This window comes from Corapipo altera, unplaced genomic scaffold, assembly GCF_003945725.1.
Source record: "Corapipo altera isolate COAL_440 unplaced genomic scaffold, ASM394572v1 2b, whole genome shotgun sequence".
Classification (NCBI taxonomy): domain Eukaryota; kingdom Metazoa; phylum Chordata; class Aves; order Passeriformes; family Pipridae; genus Corapipo; species Corapipo altera.
Window position 1 is genome coordinate 9,854,152 of NW_020884874.1, and position 17,685 is coordinate 9,871,836.

At 44.3% G+C, this 17,685-nt stretch overlaps 1 protein-coding gene across 1 annotated transcript in view; it reads right to left on the reverse strand.

Annotated features, from left to right (window-relative positions):
- The window catches only part of TRAF3IP2 (TRAF3 interacting protein 2), a 25,813-nt gene extending 9,178 nt beyond the window's left edge, over positions 1–16,635 (reverse strand). Inside the window, 7 exon segments of the mRNA XM_027632956.1 lie at positions 1,137–1,225; positions 2,628–2,803; positions 4,952–5,144; positions 8,213–8,968; positions 9,215–9,299; positions 16,365–16,493; positions 16,495–16,635. Coding sequence (XP_027488757.1) covers positions 1,137–1,225; positions 2,628–2,803; positions 4,952–5,144; positions 8,213–8,968; positions 9,215–9,299; positions 16,365–16,493; positions 16,495–16,572 — 1,506 coding nt within the window. The 5' untranslated portion in view covers positions 16,573–16,635.
- Between the last annotated feature and the right edge of the window lie 1,050 nt (positions 16,636–17,685).

Consider the following 17,685-nt stretch of genomic DNA (forward strand, 5'->3'; position numbering starts at 1 on the left):
AGAAATCAGTGACTGTGACCAATGAAGGAAGTATTAACTTCTCCAAGTTTTGATAGATGAGTCACGTTCTGCTCTTAAGTCTTTCTTTTTCCTTTTTGTACATAGAAAGCATATTTGTTTCTTTGCATTGGGGCCATTTTGCTGTATTTATTATTCTGCAGCAGGGTCCATGAGTTGCCCATGCAGCAAATTAATGAGCCTTCTACTCTGTAACTCTATGGTGCCCAAAGCTTTCTTATGAATTGGTCACAGTACAGAACTGCTGGAGAGAAGTATAATTGCAGTCTCTGGAAAAAAAAAATCTTTGATTCATGAAAATAAATAACTGTGTGCAAAGCCCCCCACTGAGTCTCATTCAGTTTAATGATAGTCACTTGCTTAAATGCTTTCCTGAATTGGAGCCAAAGAGTGAAGGTTGAGGGGTCAGATAGCATATACTCCTGAAATAAGAAAATACGAATCAAGATTTTGATGAACACTGAATCCTAGAGCCTCTGTGGATAGATCCCTTAGAGAAAGCTGCTGTGATGAAGCAAACTCATGAGAAGTTCAGTAAAAATTTGAATGGCTTATGGGATTAGACAGTGGGACACAGACCTTTTCAGGCCAATGATTTTTAGAATCCCTTTTAAAAGTATAACAAAGCAAGTGAAACTATGAGATGGGCTGTTTCATTTCATTTTAGATAATTTTTTAGCAGAAAAGTATTCATGTCTGAAGAACTAACGATGTAATAGCATCACAGAAAAAAAAGCTGGGATGGGAGGAACGTGAAAATTGACCTTTTTTAATATTGATATTACAGATCAAATATGAGACAATCTTAATGGAACAGCTCACAAAACCTCATACAATTGCCCATCTGGTATCTGGTGGCACTAAATGAAATTTTCCAGGGTCATTTTTAAAGCACATTTCAAAGCATAAAATTCAGTTAAAATATGAATCAACAAAAAGGCAAATAATTCAAGTTACAACTTGCAAAGCCAAGGCTAGTTCATTCTATGTGTATCTTCTTTAACCTACAGAATGTGATGATAAACAGAAAAACATTCAAAGTGATAGCCTCTGCTTTTTAAAAAAATGTTTCTTTTCTTCCCTAGTTGAAATTAATTTTCTCCAGAAGGAATACTTACAGCAGTTTGAAATCCATTTACAGACAGGAAGTTCACAAATTTCATAACCTCCACTGCTGTGTCCACTGAATAGGTTATAAAGACCTTGCCTGGGAGAGAGAGTCCATATGAATACGAAACACATTTAAATATACCACTCAGAGGGGGAGACTGTCACAGCCCTCCTTTTCCTGCAGTTCCAGAACTGCAGGTTCTGCCTACTTCCGTTTCTTAGGATTATTTACAAAAGGCATGTGGGATAGTGCAGTGCCCTGGTGTTGAAATCTGCCCCCTGTAAAGAACCTTGCTGTAGATTTGAGGTCCTACTGCCTTGTTGCTGGCAAGCTGCAGAGTGTAACATCACTCTGCTGCTCACTGTGCCCTGTGGCCAGAACTGCTTTTCCCCAGCCCTTTGGCATAAGTGAGGCTGGGCTCTCACCCAGAGCTCCTGCTGCCTGCACTGGCTGCAACCAGCACAACTTTCCTCCAGACTCCACTGATCTGATATGGAGCTGGAGGGGCCCTTATGCCATACTGCCTCACCTTGGAGCAGCATTAACCCCCTCTGCAGGCAGGATGCATAGCTGATGACAAGGCCTTCACCTGTCCTTGCCCTTGTGGAAGGGGTTTCTGTACTAACTAAAGAATCATGGATTTGCACCAGGGTAAACCAGCTGGCTAATCTAACTCAGCTGAGCACTTGCCACAAATGACACCATTTTATCCAGTAATTCCTCCATCTAACTGATAAAGTAGGGTATATCCAAGAGTGGCACCCGGTATTGTAACTCACTCCTACAGGCCAGAGAGATGCAACTCTCTGGAGTAGAAAGGTGATGTGCAAAATGAAGACAAAAGGAAGAATCAAAACCTCAGGAGAGATGTGGAGGGTTATTAGCAATGGTACCTCTCACCTACCAGCCACCTTGACATTAAGAAGGAACTCATTTTTCTGAAACCTGACTTTCTTGTATGATTTGAAGGTGAATGTGTTAGTGGGGCTGGTGGCAATAAAAGCACCTCAGCCAGAATCTGTGCTGCCCTCAGCACGGGTTCCTGACCCAAAGTCTTCTCCATTCAGCAGGTCAAGAAGAAACTGGGTTCAAGGCTCAACATATTTGTCTCATTTGGGACAGGCAGAAATGCTTTATCCCTAGGACTTTGTTTGTTATTAGGTTTTTACTGTAAGCTTCAGCCCCTCCTGCCTCAGAGGCACATCCTGTTTAGCAAGGAGTCATGAAAACAACCTAAACAGTATTTACTTTTTGTAAACAAAATAACAAGCAATTAATGACAATTACATTTTCAGGATTCAAGGGGATAATTCCATCCCACAGAACACAGACACACCCTACAGATGTGATGACACTCACTCTTTTCTTGTTGTCTTTGTGTCAGTCATTCCCCCTGCCATTTCCTGCCCCCTTCCCTCTTCTGGAGCTTTCCCACCTAAAACTGTTAGTCTGCGCTGTAAAATCTTGCACAGAACAAATTTGCTAACCAACCACTTACGCAACTCCTCCGGCAAATTGCTGGTTCTCAGAGTTCCCTTGGCTGCAGGGTTACTGAGAGGTCTTGGGACAGCAGCTGGAGATGGAAAATTGTCAGAGGGACAACCGCATGCTTCATCCGGGCCACATGCCTTGAGTGGCATCTGACCATTAGGTAGCTGGTTGTATAGCTGGTTTCTACAAAGAAAAGCAATTTCAGGTAAAATTCAGAATTTCAGCATTTTTTTATTCTTTTAATAACACATTAAGATCTACACATTAGCTAGGAAAAGTTCTTGTAGAGATGCTTGACTCAACATAGCTACTACGTTATTACAGCATCTTTTGAATGGATACTTTGTTGACAGTCTACCTCAAGAAGCAGTTTATTGCTGAAGCAACATCAGTCACAGGAAGTAAGTCACATCATAGCTGAAAGCTGTTCAGCTTGCAATTAGCAGAAGCAAAGGCCATTTCTGAGCAAGAAGAAGTCCGGTGTGGATGTTGTTATGCATGTATGGGAGCAGGGTGGCCCTTGGGTAACCTCTTCCCATTATCTAAGGGGTGCTTCATGGCACCCTCACATGCTCTGACCATATCCTGTGCAGCACAGGAGGCACAGAGCAAGATGGGAATTGGGAAAAATGGGGCTACAAGGGCACTCCACCTCCAGCTCTGGAGGGTCTCCAGTTCTGGACAAACACAAAGTTTTCCTAAAGGATACAAAGTTAATTTCTTGACCAGGAATGGCAAACCCAAATAAGGCTTTCTCATGTCATGGACTGGAGATCCAGATGTGCAATAATCTTGCCTAACATCTTCATTGTAGTGAACAGACAGAAAGGTATGTTTTTGGAAGCTTAGCAGTTCCTGTCTTGTGACACTTTGGCTTCACAGTTTAAGAGACTTTTATGTGAGGTGTGCTGGGAATCTGCTGGGTTGAATCTGTTGGATGAGCATTAGGTTTCTCTGAGAGCTTTTCCCCACAGAGCTGTGATGTTTAGTCAGTCAAGACCACTCTCTTTTTTTCTTAGCCTTCCTTAAATGAATGATGACAGGCTGGTCACAGCATGTTTTCTGTTGTCACATTAAGATTTCGTTTATTCATTTCGGTGCAGATGTTTTCTGTTACAAAATACTCTATAGGCAAATATTACCAACATATAACTGCTGTTCCGGGAATCAGCTTGCAAACACCAGTCACACAGCCACAGGACAGACCCCGCATATTCTGGATCTCTTTTAGCACATAAAAGCAAAACGCACCTCAACAATGGCCACAAAAAAACTACCCTGTGGCTAATTTACAGATCTTCCCCAAACTTCACCTTCTCTAAAAAAGTGCCAAAAATTATGAGTCTGTTTTTAAATTTTACTACTGCAAAGGACACCCACTATTCTCTGACATTTTTACATTTCCATACAAACTCTTCAGTGCAATTCTCTCTGCTGCAGAGAGAATTGCCTTATCTTGCTGTCACTTTTCTGTCATAGCCCCTAACTTTTCACAGGCTAGAGCAGAGCAATATTTCAGTCATCTGCCCTCCTTTGTCCTGCCTATTCTCCCAGTTTCCTGCCAAGACCATGTCACATAAGTGGACATTTTCAAGCACAGATGCCTGTAAGTTTAACACCACTAAAAGTATTGTGGCACTTAAATAAAAACGGTCTGATTTCAAATATCCTCAATTCCTGAAGCTTCAATTTGTTTTTAGGTAACAGAGTCTGGAGGTAAAAAATCCTGCATGATGTACATTTAAGGATATGAGGCCTGGTAAATTAATATTTGAAAACCAGTCAAAAACCCCTGGATGAAAAGTGCCAGATGTGTGGTGTTATACTACTACATGAAAAATCATTGAAAAGGCTGCAAATTGCAGTGTAGAGATAGATCAGCAATTGATGAGGTTTTCTCCCTTTTTCTCTGCACCACAGAAGAGAGAAGAAGGAAATCACTGGAAGCCAATGACTGAGTTGTCCCAGGCTGGTACAGTGCAAAGCTGAAAACCACAGTGAGCCACCAAATTGACCTTTGCCCTTGAGCAGGAGAGCTCTAAGGTTTCAACTGAGATATTTTTTCAACCCTTCATCCCTTTAACCTTCAAGCATTTATCTTTCTTAATGTGTGCATTTCAGGGTGTGCTGTAACAACATATCAAGTATCTGGCTTTGAAGTTCTCTAAGGTAAGGTCAGGCCCCCATTGGGTGTAAAATAGCAAATAAAGAAAACGACCCAGCATCTCACAGGCCCCCCTGCAGCCCGGGCACACTCACAGTACAAGGATTCAGAATTACTGGTTGGAGCTTCCAGATTCCCCAACCCCCAGTGCCCCCAGGCATACTTACGGGAATCGAGGAGGACCAGGGGAGGAGCATGTCCTCTGGGGTGGTGGTCGGTCTCCAGTGCCCTTGGGAGCACGAAGGTTTGAGTAATTTGGGATGACTTGCTGGGCTGGGCGGATAACTCTCATGCAAGGTCCAGGAACAGGAGGAAGTGGTTGCGATGTCTGTACAAAATGTTGGTAAGGAGCTCTGCCATCTGGGAGGGTGAGAAAATAAAGGCAGCAACTATCATTTCAGCCAACACATTTTTGCCTCAGTTTATGTTTATTCCTTTCCAGGCACGTCCTTCATGTCTCAGGAAACTGAGCTGTTTGGAGGCATTTGCAGGTATCTCACTCTGGAAGAAGCCAGATGAAGGAACATTTTATAGTTTGAAGCTTTCTATTTCCCATTCACATCTGAATCTGGCATGGTTCAGATCCTCGCTCCGGGTTGGGCTGTTGGGACAACTGACAGTAAAACATTCAGGGCTGCTTTGTCCCTGCACTTACCATGGCTCAGTGTTTTTCAGTAGGGCTTGGTTGGGTTTTTTTTAATTTTTTTTTGGCAATAACTTGTAAAAATGAATCATCCCAAAGTTCTCATGAAAGCAGATGCAAAATCCTGGAACAAATCAGTTTGCAACACTAAGGCTAAACAGACCGTGATTACTGTAAATGAAAAGAGAAAAAGTAATCTCTTAGTTTGTTACTTCACTCTGGGTGAATTTTCTGCTGAAGTGACTTTTTAAGGCCTTGCTGCTGCTCCCATTGCCATCCAGAAGGCTGCAGGGGAAGCCCAAAGTGACGATTTTGTTCAAGTAATTCTGAAAATTCCCTCACTGTTACTGAGCACAAGCACATAATGCTGTTCAATAACTAATGTACAGTGGAACTGTTGGCATAAACTGAAAGAGAAAGCAATGTAAGCTGTTTGCTTCTCAAATGGGGGAAAGTAATTTTTTTCCCCCCAGTCTTTCTGCTTGCAGTTTTCGTTAGGCAGCAGTTCCATGCACCTTCAAACTGCTGTGTGCAGATCAAAGTCCAGCCTGGCAGCGCTTACTAGCACTGCTTGATTATGGTGTTAAGAGTTGATTCTGAAAGCTGCAGCACTCAAATGCTCTTTCCCCCCAAAATTATTTTTTTAAAATCCTTTTAGCTTTTTTGGGGTCATGCTTTCCTTTCCCTAGCAGTCCTGAGGACTATCTTTTTTTTTTTTAAAGTGGAGGAAAAAGAAAGAAAACAAAGCTTTGATTAAATAGTCCAGTTCCAGAGGCCAATAACAAAAACCCCCCAACCAACCAACCCTATAATTACAAAGACTTTCCTGATAAAATTGTGAGTTGGCAACATTGCATTTGTTGAGATTGTTTTAGATTTTCCCACTCCCCCTCTTAACTGTTTGCAACAGGGCAGGGTGAAAGGGGCTGGGAGAATAATATTACAAATCAATATGGTTTTCTCATGACCAGCTCTAGGGAAGATGGAAGGGATCTGGGAGACTCAGTTTGGTTTAGAGGTTTTAAGGCCAATGTTTCACTGGCTTCCTTTGGATCTGTCTGATCCACAGCACTTTAATGGATGAAGTCACTGCCCTTCAAAGCACAACGTGGCCAGGGAAATATGCCCCCATACACTGACACACCTCTCATATAGAGATACCTGAAATAATCGTCCTGGGCACATAGCATTGTTGCGAGAATTTCTTTGACTTCAGAAGCAGTTTTGCTTTTGTATCTCAAATAGCAGGTGTCCGGAGTCAGTTTAGAGCCTCCAGGCACAATTGCTATTCCCCAGGGGAGGCATGTTGCAACACACAAACTGCAGAGCTTTGTTGTGGGTTGCCACTGCCCAACAATTATCTGAAACGCAAGGAGCTGTCGAGGTGATTTATGCTGTACCAGGCATGTGAGAAACAGGAGTACAGTTGCCAGCTTCTTGGTCCTGACCAAATCTGCTCCAGCCATCTGAGTTTATTTTACTCTTTTTGGCCTCTGGATATGGTTGAAATGGTAGTGATTTTTCTAAAGAAAGCCCTTCAGATTTCCTGCTTTCAAACAAAATGTCCCCATTCAGTTAAATGTCCTACTTCTCATGATGCCCACTTGTGGAAGAGGTAAATGGATGTAAATAGTGAGGGGTGTTGTGCAACCAGCTCTTTGTCTGCTGAAAGCTGAACTGAAAGGAGAAGGTACAAAAAGAAAAGCAGAAAAGTAGAGGACATTTTCCAAATGTTAAGCTGTAGGAGTTGTTGAAAGTCCATCTGTAGCCCCTTCCCCTTTAGGAAGTTCCAAAATTAGAGCTGGAAACCGAGTTTCTGAAACCCTCTCTCTTTCATATACCTAATTATAGCACATTGCTGGAATGACAAAACTCTTTAAACAGCTGTAGAGTCAACAGAAGGTTAAAAAAAAAAAAAATAAAGTGTTATCAGCACAGGCCTACAGCTTTTTATTACAAAGCCAGCCCAAAACAGGTCGGGGTCTCATGAGTCTAATGTAATATAAATTGTATTAAAACAATTATATTGCTGTTGAATGTTCAAAGCTCACTTCGTAACAGATAAAAATCTCAGAGACTGAAAAGGAATACTAATTAATAGCAAGCTGTAAACTGCGTGTAGTCTCCAAGAGCCAAAACACCCATATTGATGGAGGCACATCAGTGTTCAGTGATACAATCACCAGAAGCTGAGAGGGCTCCATTTTAAGTAATGAGCTTTCATTTCAGCTCACAACAGAAAAAAATGAGGATGATGAATGTCATGCTCTTTTCACATAGAAATAAAACACATGGGTGAGTTCGGTCCTAGTGCTGAGGGATACTATTTACAGAGATAAAGGGTAACCTCCCATCCTGATCCTGGCAGGAAATTCTCAACTTTGGGGATCCAAGTGGGAGCAAGCAAATCTATGAAAACAACAGGAATTGAGTCAGTATAGGAGGCTGCCGAATGACTGATGCAAGGAGGAAGGAAATGACTAGAATATGAAATAACAGCAGGGAGAGGCTTTGTATGCTCAGCGTGACCAGCAAAGGCAAGTTTCTAGGCAAAATCATTAGCCTGCATTTATGTGTAACCGTGACCTCTTTAACTTTTTATCTGGCTCAGAGGTTTTGCATCAGAGTCCAGCTGCATAACTCAAAAACCTGAAATTGTAAAAGGACTGCAAATAGATGTTTAAAGAGGTTAATAATTACATGCCGCACTGGGAAACACTGCCTGGGTGAGCGATGGCTGTGATACACCCAGAGAACCTCCTGCAGGGTGAGCGGTGCTACTCACATGGGCCTTGGGGGTGCTGCTCTGCCGGGCACTGGTGCCCAAAGCAGCCGGGGGCTTCCAAGGGCGCATTGGGATGGGGCAAGTGCTGGCACATAGGACACTGCTGGTGCTCAGGTCCGAAAAACTCTCTGGAGATCAGTGGTCCTGGGAGGTCCTGGGAGTTCAGTACAGACACCAGCGGTAAGGGGGGCTCCAGGTGCCTGATGCCCATTACGTCTCGTGACTGGGAGTTGTACCCTGTATCCACAGTCCCCAGCTCTGCTGGGTGTCTGTTTCCTGAGGGTTGCTGTGACTGTGAACTCCTTTGGCTGCTCTCCTCCAATGAGTCCTCAGGAACATCAGACAAGATCTGCTCTGATTTACTGGATTTGTGCCTGGTATCAGCTGAAAGCTGTGATCTTGGCTGCATGCCTGATTTGTCCATAGCTGTAAGATGCCTCTTTGAGGGAAATACTCCTGCTATTGATTCACTGGAGGAACAGAAGTGTCCATCTCCATCATGATCAGTATATTTTGACCACAAGCTGCTGTCCAGCTCAACAGACGGTGCTGACTGATGATATGCTGGTGCTCTGCAAAGGCATGATGGATCGGCTGCAGGCTGAGGTGTTCGAGAAACACATGGCCTCTGGGCCTCCTCATCCTCCATATCCTCTCCAGAAGGGTGCAAAGCCTTTTCCAAGACATGTTCAGGTAACTGGGACCATGGTATGGATTCATCCACTTCAACTGGTATGCTTCGTCCCACAAAAGTCCCTGAAAAATTGAGAGAAGAAACACTGTAGATGGACAGCCATAGCAAATGCCTATCCTCAGTCATCATTCAATGACTGTGAGCTGGAGAACTGAAGAGCAGTATGTATTCTTTATGTTCTTTATATTTTAATATCTTTTAAGAAGATGGTAGAAAACAGCAAGAAAGGTCTGGCTGACTTTTGGCAAAACAAGAAAGTAGAGGGTTAGCTGAAAGGTGGCTAGTACAGAGTTATAATTTGAACTAACCTGACACAGAGGCCATTTCCAAGTTTTGTAGTTGAACCGGAAGCGAGTCAGCTGCCTTACTGCAAGGCCAGGATTTTTCAGCAGGCTGGAAAACAAGAGAAAGGACTCTTGTGAAAATGGTACAGTTTCACATGGACAATAATCCTAAAATAACTCTGAAAAAGAAATACCAGTTAAAGTTTTGGAAATCGTGTTGTGCAAATCAGTTGTTTTTATGGGAGTTCTGGAACTTACTGTTCCTGCTGAGACTGGAGGTGGGCAAAAGCAGATGGACTGTCTCTCAGAGGTAATTTCTGCACCTGACAATAGATCAAACTACTTAGGTCTGGCGGTTTGGTTTAGGCATAATCCACAGAATTCAATCACTTGCAATTATTTTACTCCTGACCTTCTAATAATAGCTTCATGCTGATGCCTCAGATCTAAACTTCACCACACACCTAGCTGAGTAATTTCAACTCCAAAGCTTGTTTCCAATTGTGGCTGCTTATTTCATCATAACGCTTCATCCAGCCTATTATCATATGACTCTTGTTATTTTAAATTATTGAAAATTAAAGGGCAATTTAGAGAGATTAGTTACTGTTCGGAATTTTTTCCCCCTTCCTTCAGAATTGACCTGGGCCCAAACATGGGCCCAAATCAAAGTTATCACTTCCTTTTGGGAGTGCTGTCAGTAAATTTGGTCTAGATAAGTGACACCCGATGATGGACAGTGCTGCTTCACTCTCACTCAGAACAACAGCAGCAGTGATGGGTAAATGCTGAGTGGGCTTCAGGAAGTGCAGCCATCTTCATCCTCTTATAGAGTGCTGATTAGCTTCCTGCCAGCAAATTTTATCTCTTACCATGGAGTATAGAGAAATAAGCCCAGTGGCCATCATTTCCCCTGCCATTTACCTTCTATCACATTGAAGGAGCCAAAATCCCAAGTAGGAGAGTTATCAGAAGAGAATGGACTAAGCACTGAAGCAATGACTTCAGTCACAGTATCTTGAACAGAAGGGTTAAATAAAGAACATATTTAAATGACCACAGTATAAAAAACAGTAGAACAGGATCACAGAGAGGTACAAGGCAATGTCCCAGCCTTTACCCTGGCTCTCACAACAGTTCTGTAAAAGCGAATGTTGTGCCCCGTGTTAGAGGGCAAGAGTGAGGCTTTACATTCATGCTGGTCAGATCAAATGACACAACCTCCCCCTGAAAGTACCTCTGACATAGAAAATTCTGGATGTAACATTTTCTGGAAAGTAGGAGAAAAACTGTGCTTTAGTGCTGGGCTGCAATGTAGATATTGCTCCTCTATGTAACTTAAAACCCGTCCGTGAAGAAGATTTACCATATATTCATACATACCCTATGTTATATTAAGCACGTCCACAAGGAGAGTTATGCTGGTAAATTTTCCCATGTAGGCAAACCCTCAGAGCAGCTATTAGTTGCACCAACACAGCACACATGCTGCTGCTCCCACAGATGCAGCCCCTGCATGAGAGCGCTGTGTCTGGTGCCAAACCAGCTCCTTCCCATACCAGTGACCAGGCTTTAAACCCTGATGATCAGCTCACCGCCATCACATATCTCTCCCTGTGGTTTGCATCCCTTTCCCTCTACACTACATCACAAACACTGGCCAAGCCCGCTGAGTCACGGTTCTCTGACAGTCACAACCAATGTGATGGGAAGGGGAAAACCCTGAGCTCTCAGAATCAGCACAGGGCCATGACACAGGGACTTGTGCTGTGCTCTGCAGAGGTGGCAAAATGTCCTTTGCCTGGGACCTTTGGTCACATGGCAGTTTAAATGATGACTGTCCTTGTGGTGGTGACTCACCAGGGTAGTACTGCACAAAGTCAGGTTTACAAGAATCAAGCTGTAAAGCTTCTGAGTGGTCCCCTGATAGGCTTAGAGAAGCGCCTATGAAGGTTTGGTGTCAAACACCCTACAAACCATCTGTCTTCTGCTCATCATAACAGCTTTGTAAACCTGACCCTTGGATCATCTGGCCCTGAAGTGCCTGCTCAGACATGTTTCAACTTGTGGCCATCTCTGTCCACTTGGTTGTAAAATGAATGACGTGCACTCCAGTGGTACAAATCACATCACAAACTCTTATTTTCCCTCTGACCATCTTCAGTAAACTTGTGCAAAATTCACCCTGGTGTTCATAAAGCACAAGCTCAGCCATGGCCTGGGGACAACTGGCCACACAACTGGCCACATGCAAATTAGACTTTTCAGAAACAAATTTGCAATACGTCATACACTAAAATGCTTCTTTGATGGTCTCTGAAGTAGCTGGATGAAAATGCTAGAAAATACTTTGAATTCAGATCTTCTGTATTCAATAGCCTTTAGTTTAACACCATGAAAGGAAGAACAGATTTCTGTGGAGAAACCGAGAACTCAGTCCAGAGCTTAGTGAAATAAATTGGTTTTGGATTGGGTGTCAGATGGGATTTAAAAGTTACTAAATTCCTTTGGAGGCTATAACCTCCAAAGTTTTTGGTCTTTTTTTCTTAGTTGCATTGCTAACATCTGGCTATCAGTGAAACGGATCATGCACAGGCTACATAATTCTAATGAACAGCACAACATGGGCAGGGAAAATTCAAACTTGTTTTCTTCAAGTTTGCTATTTAATGTATTTACTCTGCCTTTTGAAGGAGGGATATTAAGTCTTTATTACACTATTGCAAATGATCATCTACATAATTCTTAAAATGCCTTTCTTCAGAATAGTTTAAAAATGTCTTTCCTATTAGTTTAATCTCTGGAAGGATAAATGCCTCTTTATCTCCCAAATCGACCTAATATTTAAATGAGAGCCTTATTTCCTTCCTGTGTAACATAAGCTAAAAAAATTACTTCAAATATATGAGTAAAATAATTTAGTCAGACAGAAAAGACATTCCATCACTTGTTTTTTTACCTGCAAAAACTTCTAGTTTTTTTTAGACAGGGTTTTGCTTAGACCTTGATGCAGGATAGCTGAGCTTTGACACCCACGCATAGCCCCTGCTCCCACAGGGCCAAGGAAGGAGGCACCAAAGGGGTGAGGGCTTCAGCATTAAAAGAGGGGGAAATGTGACTTCATCCTCCTCCTCCCTTAGTAGCTCTGGTTGGAGAGAGAAGCTGTTACAACAGCAGAGCTCTGTCTGGAGAGATAGTCCCGAGGATAAATTAAACCCAGGACATGCTGAACACTTTTTGAGCAATGTTGGCAATGGTATGTGGATGGGAATTCCCAAGAGAAATCCTCACACTGCTGGAAATGTAACAGATGATTCAAAAACATCCTCCTCCAACAGCAGTACTTCAGGGTGTTGTTTCTGCTCAGCTGAAGATCCTTGGCTTTCAGAAAAAGATCCGACACCAAGCCCATACTCCCTGTATTTTAGATTGCCTTCTGCTGCTGAGTTTCATTTGATAGTTAGCTTATCCTGTAAACATAATTAATCACAGGACAGAAAAATTACTCACTTAGGTCTCCTGTGTTGAAGAACTAGGGTAGAGGAATGCTTCAGCATATTGAAATACCCTCAGAAACCTGTAGCCTGATCCCTTTTCTGGCACAGAGACTGCTGGAGAGAGTAGATCGCACCCAATCTCATTTCTAAACACACTGCAGCTTCAAGTCAGATCATGATATTGCCAGAAAGCTTAAAGAATTTAATATCCCCCCTGCACCTATGACTATTCAGGAGATTACTGATAATCAGTTGGAGCTGTTGCATATATTTCTACTTTTAATGAAGTGAAGAGGCCCTTCCTAAAGGGACAGAGTATCCAGACCTGTACTGCTGCAAAAAAATGTCAAGGGAGCTCCTTAAACAACCCTTTTTCCTTCTTTTTTTTCCTCTGCTGATACACCCATTTCTGCACCATGCATTAACTCAGCAAATAACCTTTGTGGGTGGGTGTTCAGTGACTCAAGCTCCTGGGATGAAGCCCATCCCAGCTCCCTTGTGAGGCTTCCCACACCTAGAGAGGTTCTTTCACTACTCCTGCCAGGAAGACAGGAAAGGCCGCCCAGCCCTCCTGCTCACAGCCTGCTGCTGCTGGCCATGGCCGCTCCTCAGAAGCTGTAGGGAGAGCATAAATGAAGGGGAGCAAATTCTTCTGTAGGTGAGTACCCAAATTCGAAGCAAAGGCCAAACTCCCCTAAAAACTGTCCGATGGAGGCAAGGGGCTGGCCAGGGGCCAGGAAGGGTGTTGGACTCAGGCTCATCTGTGCTGTTTTCTTGCAGCTGATTGCAAAATCCATCAGGTATTTCATGTTTCCCAGCACAAAGACTTGTCAGGATGTGCTGTCCCAAAACACACACTAACGATCTATCTGCTTTTGATTAGAAACCTTCTGTCATGAAGAAACAGAAGAGAGATTCTGCAACTTGAGCATGGCAGTGCTCCCTGTTGCTTCTGGAAAGGGAGAAAATACCTTTGCTCTTTTGATCAAAGTTATATTTGTCTACCTTGTTAAAATAGAAAATATTAAGATGAGAAAGAAACCTCATCTTCCTTGGTGCACAACACACAAGGACAGGGTTTTTTATTCACTAGTCATGGCATTTCTGAAATGGCATGGGTAGAGATTAAGGCAAAGTTGAGATCACAAGGGGTGCGGATAGACAGAAATTTCTTGATTTCCAAATAATTCCTGCATACTTTGGTTGAATCCTTTAAGCTCCCTGGTGCTGCTGATATCCATCTGCAGGATGGGAATAAGCAGATGCAGAATTTGCAAGCTGCTGTAAAGATGTACACATTGAGGCTGCAATGAATGCTGTTGCTTTGGGCTCAGGTAAGCATAAGTGTGCACTTGCTCTAAGTGCAGCTTTCTCTACAGAAGCACTAGACACAACTTTCCTCAAAAAATCTCAGAGGGAAATCCTTTTAGGAAGAGAAAGTGCAAATGTGGGAACTGTCTTGGGTCTATAACCTAAATAAACACTGCCAAAGAAATCCAAGCTCCAGAGTTTCACACTTCACCATGAAAAATTTTGGCTGCTGTCATCACAGACGCTTACCCTCTCCCTTGGGTACCCTATACAGCAAGGACTAAGGCAGTGTGTCACATTCCTAGACCAGATTTTTAGGCATCTAGGGCAGGTAATGTTTATTTTTATACTTTCTGGAAAAAGTAGGTAAAAGAATAGGAAAACAATGTTCTCTTCCACACTGACTATATGGTTGCTCTTAAGTATTTTTTGCAGGCATGGCATGAAAGTCTACATGTGCTAGGAGAACATACTTCAAATTCTCCCTTCATGGCAAACGTCATGTTCTCTTTTGCAGCACTAATGTTGCTTCACTGGGCAATCCATGGTGCAAAGAGTAGACCTGATATTTTTTGTCTCTTTAATGTAGATGTCAATATACAAGTAATAGGAATGCTGGGCAATAAGTAGTAAGAAACTAGAAGGGCGACATCTTCAAGCAGGATCCAAACAGGCATCTCAGATATAGGGAGCATTTCCTGTCAGTTTTCTAAACTTTGTGAAATATGAAAATGTCTGCAGTGATCTTAGATATTCTTAAAAATGTGCTTGTTTTCCAGAGGTTATTTCCCACCCATTGGCGATAAAACTCCCATAAGCACTGAATAAACCCCAACATGGGATATCCCATGGCCCTGGCACATCTAAAAATCCTGTCATAAAACCTGGAGCTGGCTGAGTGGGGTGGGATGGGGAGACCACCAGGAGAGGCATAAATGTTCTCAGCCTGCTTTCCTATAGCTTCATGCCTCACATAGAGGATTCTGGTTCCTAATAAGGAAGAGCCTCCAGTATTTCATGGGGCTGATGTCTTTCGCATCCCCAGCCACTCTCCCTGTTCCGCAGTTCAAGGGATGAGGGGTGCGTGGGCGGTGGGAGGCTGCGGGGAAGCCTGGGAGACCTGACGTTTCTCCCTCAGCTGGCGTGAGGACAGCCTCACTCACTTGTTGTCATGAAACATGCAGAATGTATATCTTTCAGACATGTACCCTCTGCCAAACTTCAAAAGCCATGGCTGGGGGTGAGGGGCACTGACAGACATAAACAGCATAATTGCACATGCCTTGTTTCCTGCCTTAGAAAGACAGAAAGAAAACCCAACTGTATAAAAAGCCAACAAAACCACACAAAAACCCCAGCATGCTTCAAGACATTGCCAGCACTCAGCAGGGGCAAGCCCAGCCTCAGAGGCATTAGAGGCATTGCAGGCAGCAGCTCCATTGGCAGATGCTTGCCAGCACCAGCCCTGCCGCCTGTGCCCCTGTCTTTGGCATCACCAGCTGTGGGGCTCACAGGCCTATCTAGTCATGGTGGGGCATTGACACCTGTCTGCAATGGCACTGATGTGACCAGTTCAGGCCTTGAACCCACCCAGGGCTTGCAGGAAATGTGAATTTCTGATCTGGTGGGCGGTGGTGGTGGTCAAGGACCAGTAAGCCCAGATGTGCTGTTCTTGTTGCCCAGTCAATGGCAACCCTACAAAACCTGCATCCTGAAACAATCAGTTACTGGGTGAATGGGTTTTATATGGCTGATTTTATCCTAATTAAAAATAAATACTACCACCTTGCTCCCACTGTTTCAATACCAGTGCTATGGAGGACAATGCAAAAGGGGTCTGTGATCCTGTTTTCTCCATGCCTTCCAGTCAGCTCTCCCTCACCAGGTTCATGGACCTATCCTATGCGGCCCCAAGGCAGCAGAGAGGAGAGAGGAGAGAAGGGAGGGGAAAGGAGGGAAAGGGAGGGGAGGAGAAGCCTCGGCCAACAAACCACCTTGAGCTTGCAGAGCCGTGCAGGGCGGGAGCGGGATCAGGCCTGGCTGCCAGGCATTGCCAGGCAACTACGTAAATAGGCAGGACAACATTTCGACACCAGGCGTGTCCGTTCCCAGTGTTTACCCCAACCCCCTCCTGATTAAAAAAACCAACAAAACAAAACAAAAACCCAAAAAATCCAAACAAACTGCAGCGAAATTGCTGAAACATGTTGTAACCATCTGTGAAGCTCAGGCTATCATTACAGGAGAGAGGGGGAGAAAGCGAGCGAGACAGCAATTTGAGGTGAAAAAAGCCCCACTGAGAGCCACAAGTGGGTCAGCAGCTAATTACAAACAGGAGCCGAGAAAGCATCTCTGACACTTCTTACCTTGCGGGCCAGGGAAGTTCGCTCTGAGCTGACCGAGGAAAGCGGGAGGGCTGGCGTTGCCTCCTGCGCTCCCCGCTGCTCTCCGGGCGTGCCCGGGTCTCCTTCCTCAGCCGGCTGGGTGTTTTTTTTTCCTCCTTTTACGACACCCTCCCTGCCTCTCCCAGGTAAGCGGCAGAACTGGCTCTGCAGCAGGAAGTGGAAGAGGCATGCACGGCACAACGTGGCGGCAGCGGTAGGAGAGCCTCTCTGGGGGAGTGACACTTTAAAGCTCAAAACCCTCTGGAAATGCGTGCGTTCAGCTCGCTCCCTCTCTCGTGGGAAATCAAGCTGCTTCTGCGTGAGCCCCGCAGATAAGTTACTGTAGGGGAAACCCGGTATGATTCCTAAACGATGTGCCTCGCCGGGAAAGTCATCCTTTGCTTTCAGCCCTCGGTCTCTTACTGTCAATGCCGAATGTTAAAACAATAGTGATTCAGACTACTGGAGACAATCACATGATGGGTGCAAGTACTATATAAAGAACAAAAAAAAGGATTTCTCGTCTGGTTCTTTCATTTAGATTAGACTTCAAGGCACTTCCACTTTTCTCTCTACACTCTTAAGGAGCAGAAACTCGCTTTTCCTAACAGCTGAAACGCTTCTGTATTCTCACAGTTCCTGAAAGCCGAGTAGTTCTGGCACTGCTGGCATGGTGCAGTGGGGTTCCAAGAGCCCTGCTAAGCCACACCAGCCGCTTCATCGGCGCAGTGCCAGGCTCTGCAGCAGCAGTCCCTGGTGCGCCCACTGTACACAGCTGCACGCCCCAGCCCATACTGCTTTCCTGACCCCACACTCAGTGCATCTCCCTACCCAGAGGCTCTTCGTGATCTCCAGGCTCGTTTTCTTAGTTTAACCCTAGGAGTTTCACTTAGCTGCAACTTGTGCATGGTTCTTCATCCTCCAAAGTGAGAATGGGCTGCCACCACATGCTGCCTCAATGCCTGATAGGTCTGCCTGTGCACATAGGGACATCTAAACCATCCCCCAAGCTCCTTGCTCTTAGCAGTGCCACTGCTGCTCCTTCCTGAGCCCTTCCTGTATCACGGGGGGGTGGAGATAGGAGCCACCTGCCTGGCATTCCTTCCCCCTGGAAGGGCCCTCTCTGTGCACCCACTGCTCTGCCAGTCCCTCTTTATGATCCGGAGGTGAAGCTGTGACCCAGGCACTTGCTTCCTCTTATCAGGGAATAACTGCCCACATTTTTGGAGGGAAAACTCAAGCAGCTGGGAGCAGCATGTGACCCCAAGCCAAACACTAACTATGACTGTATCAATGGCAGTGC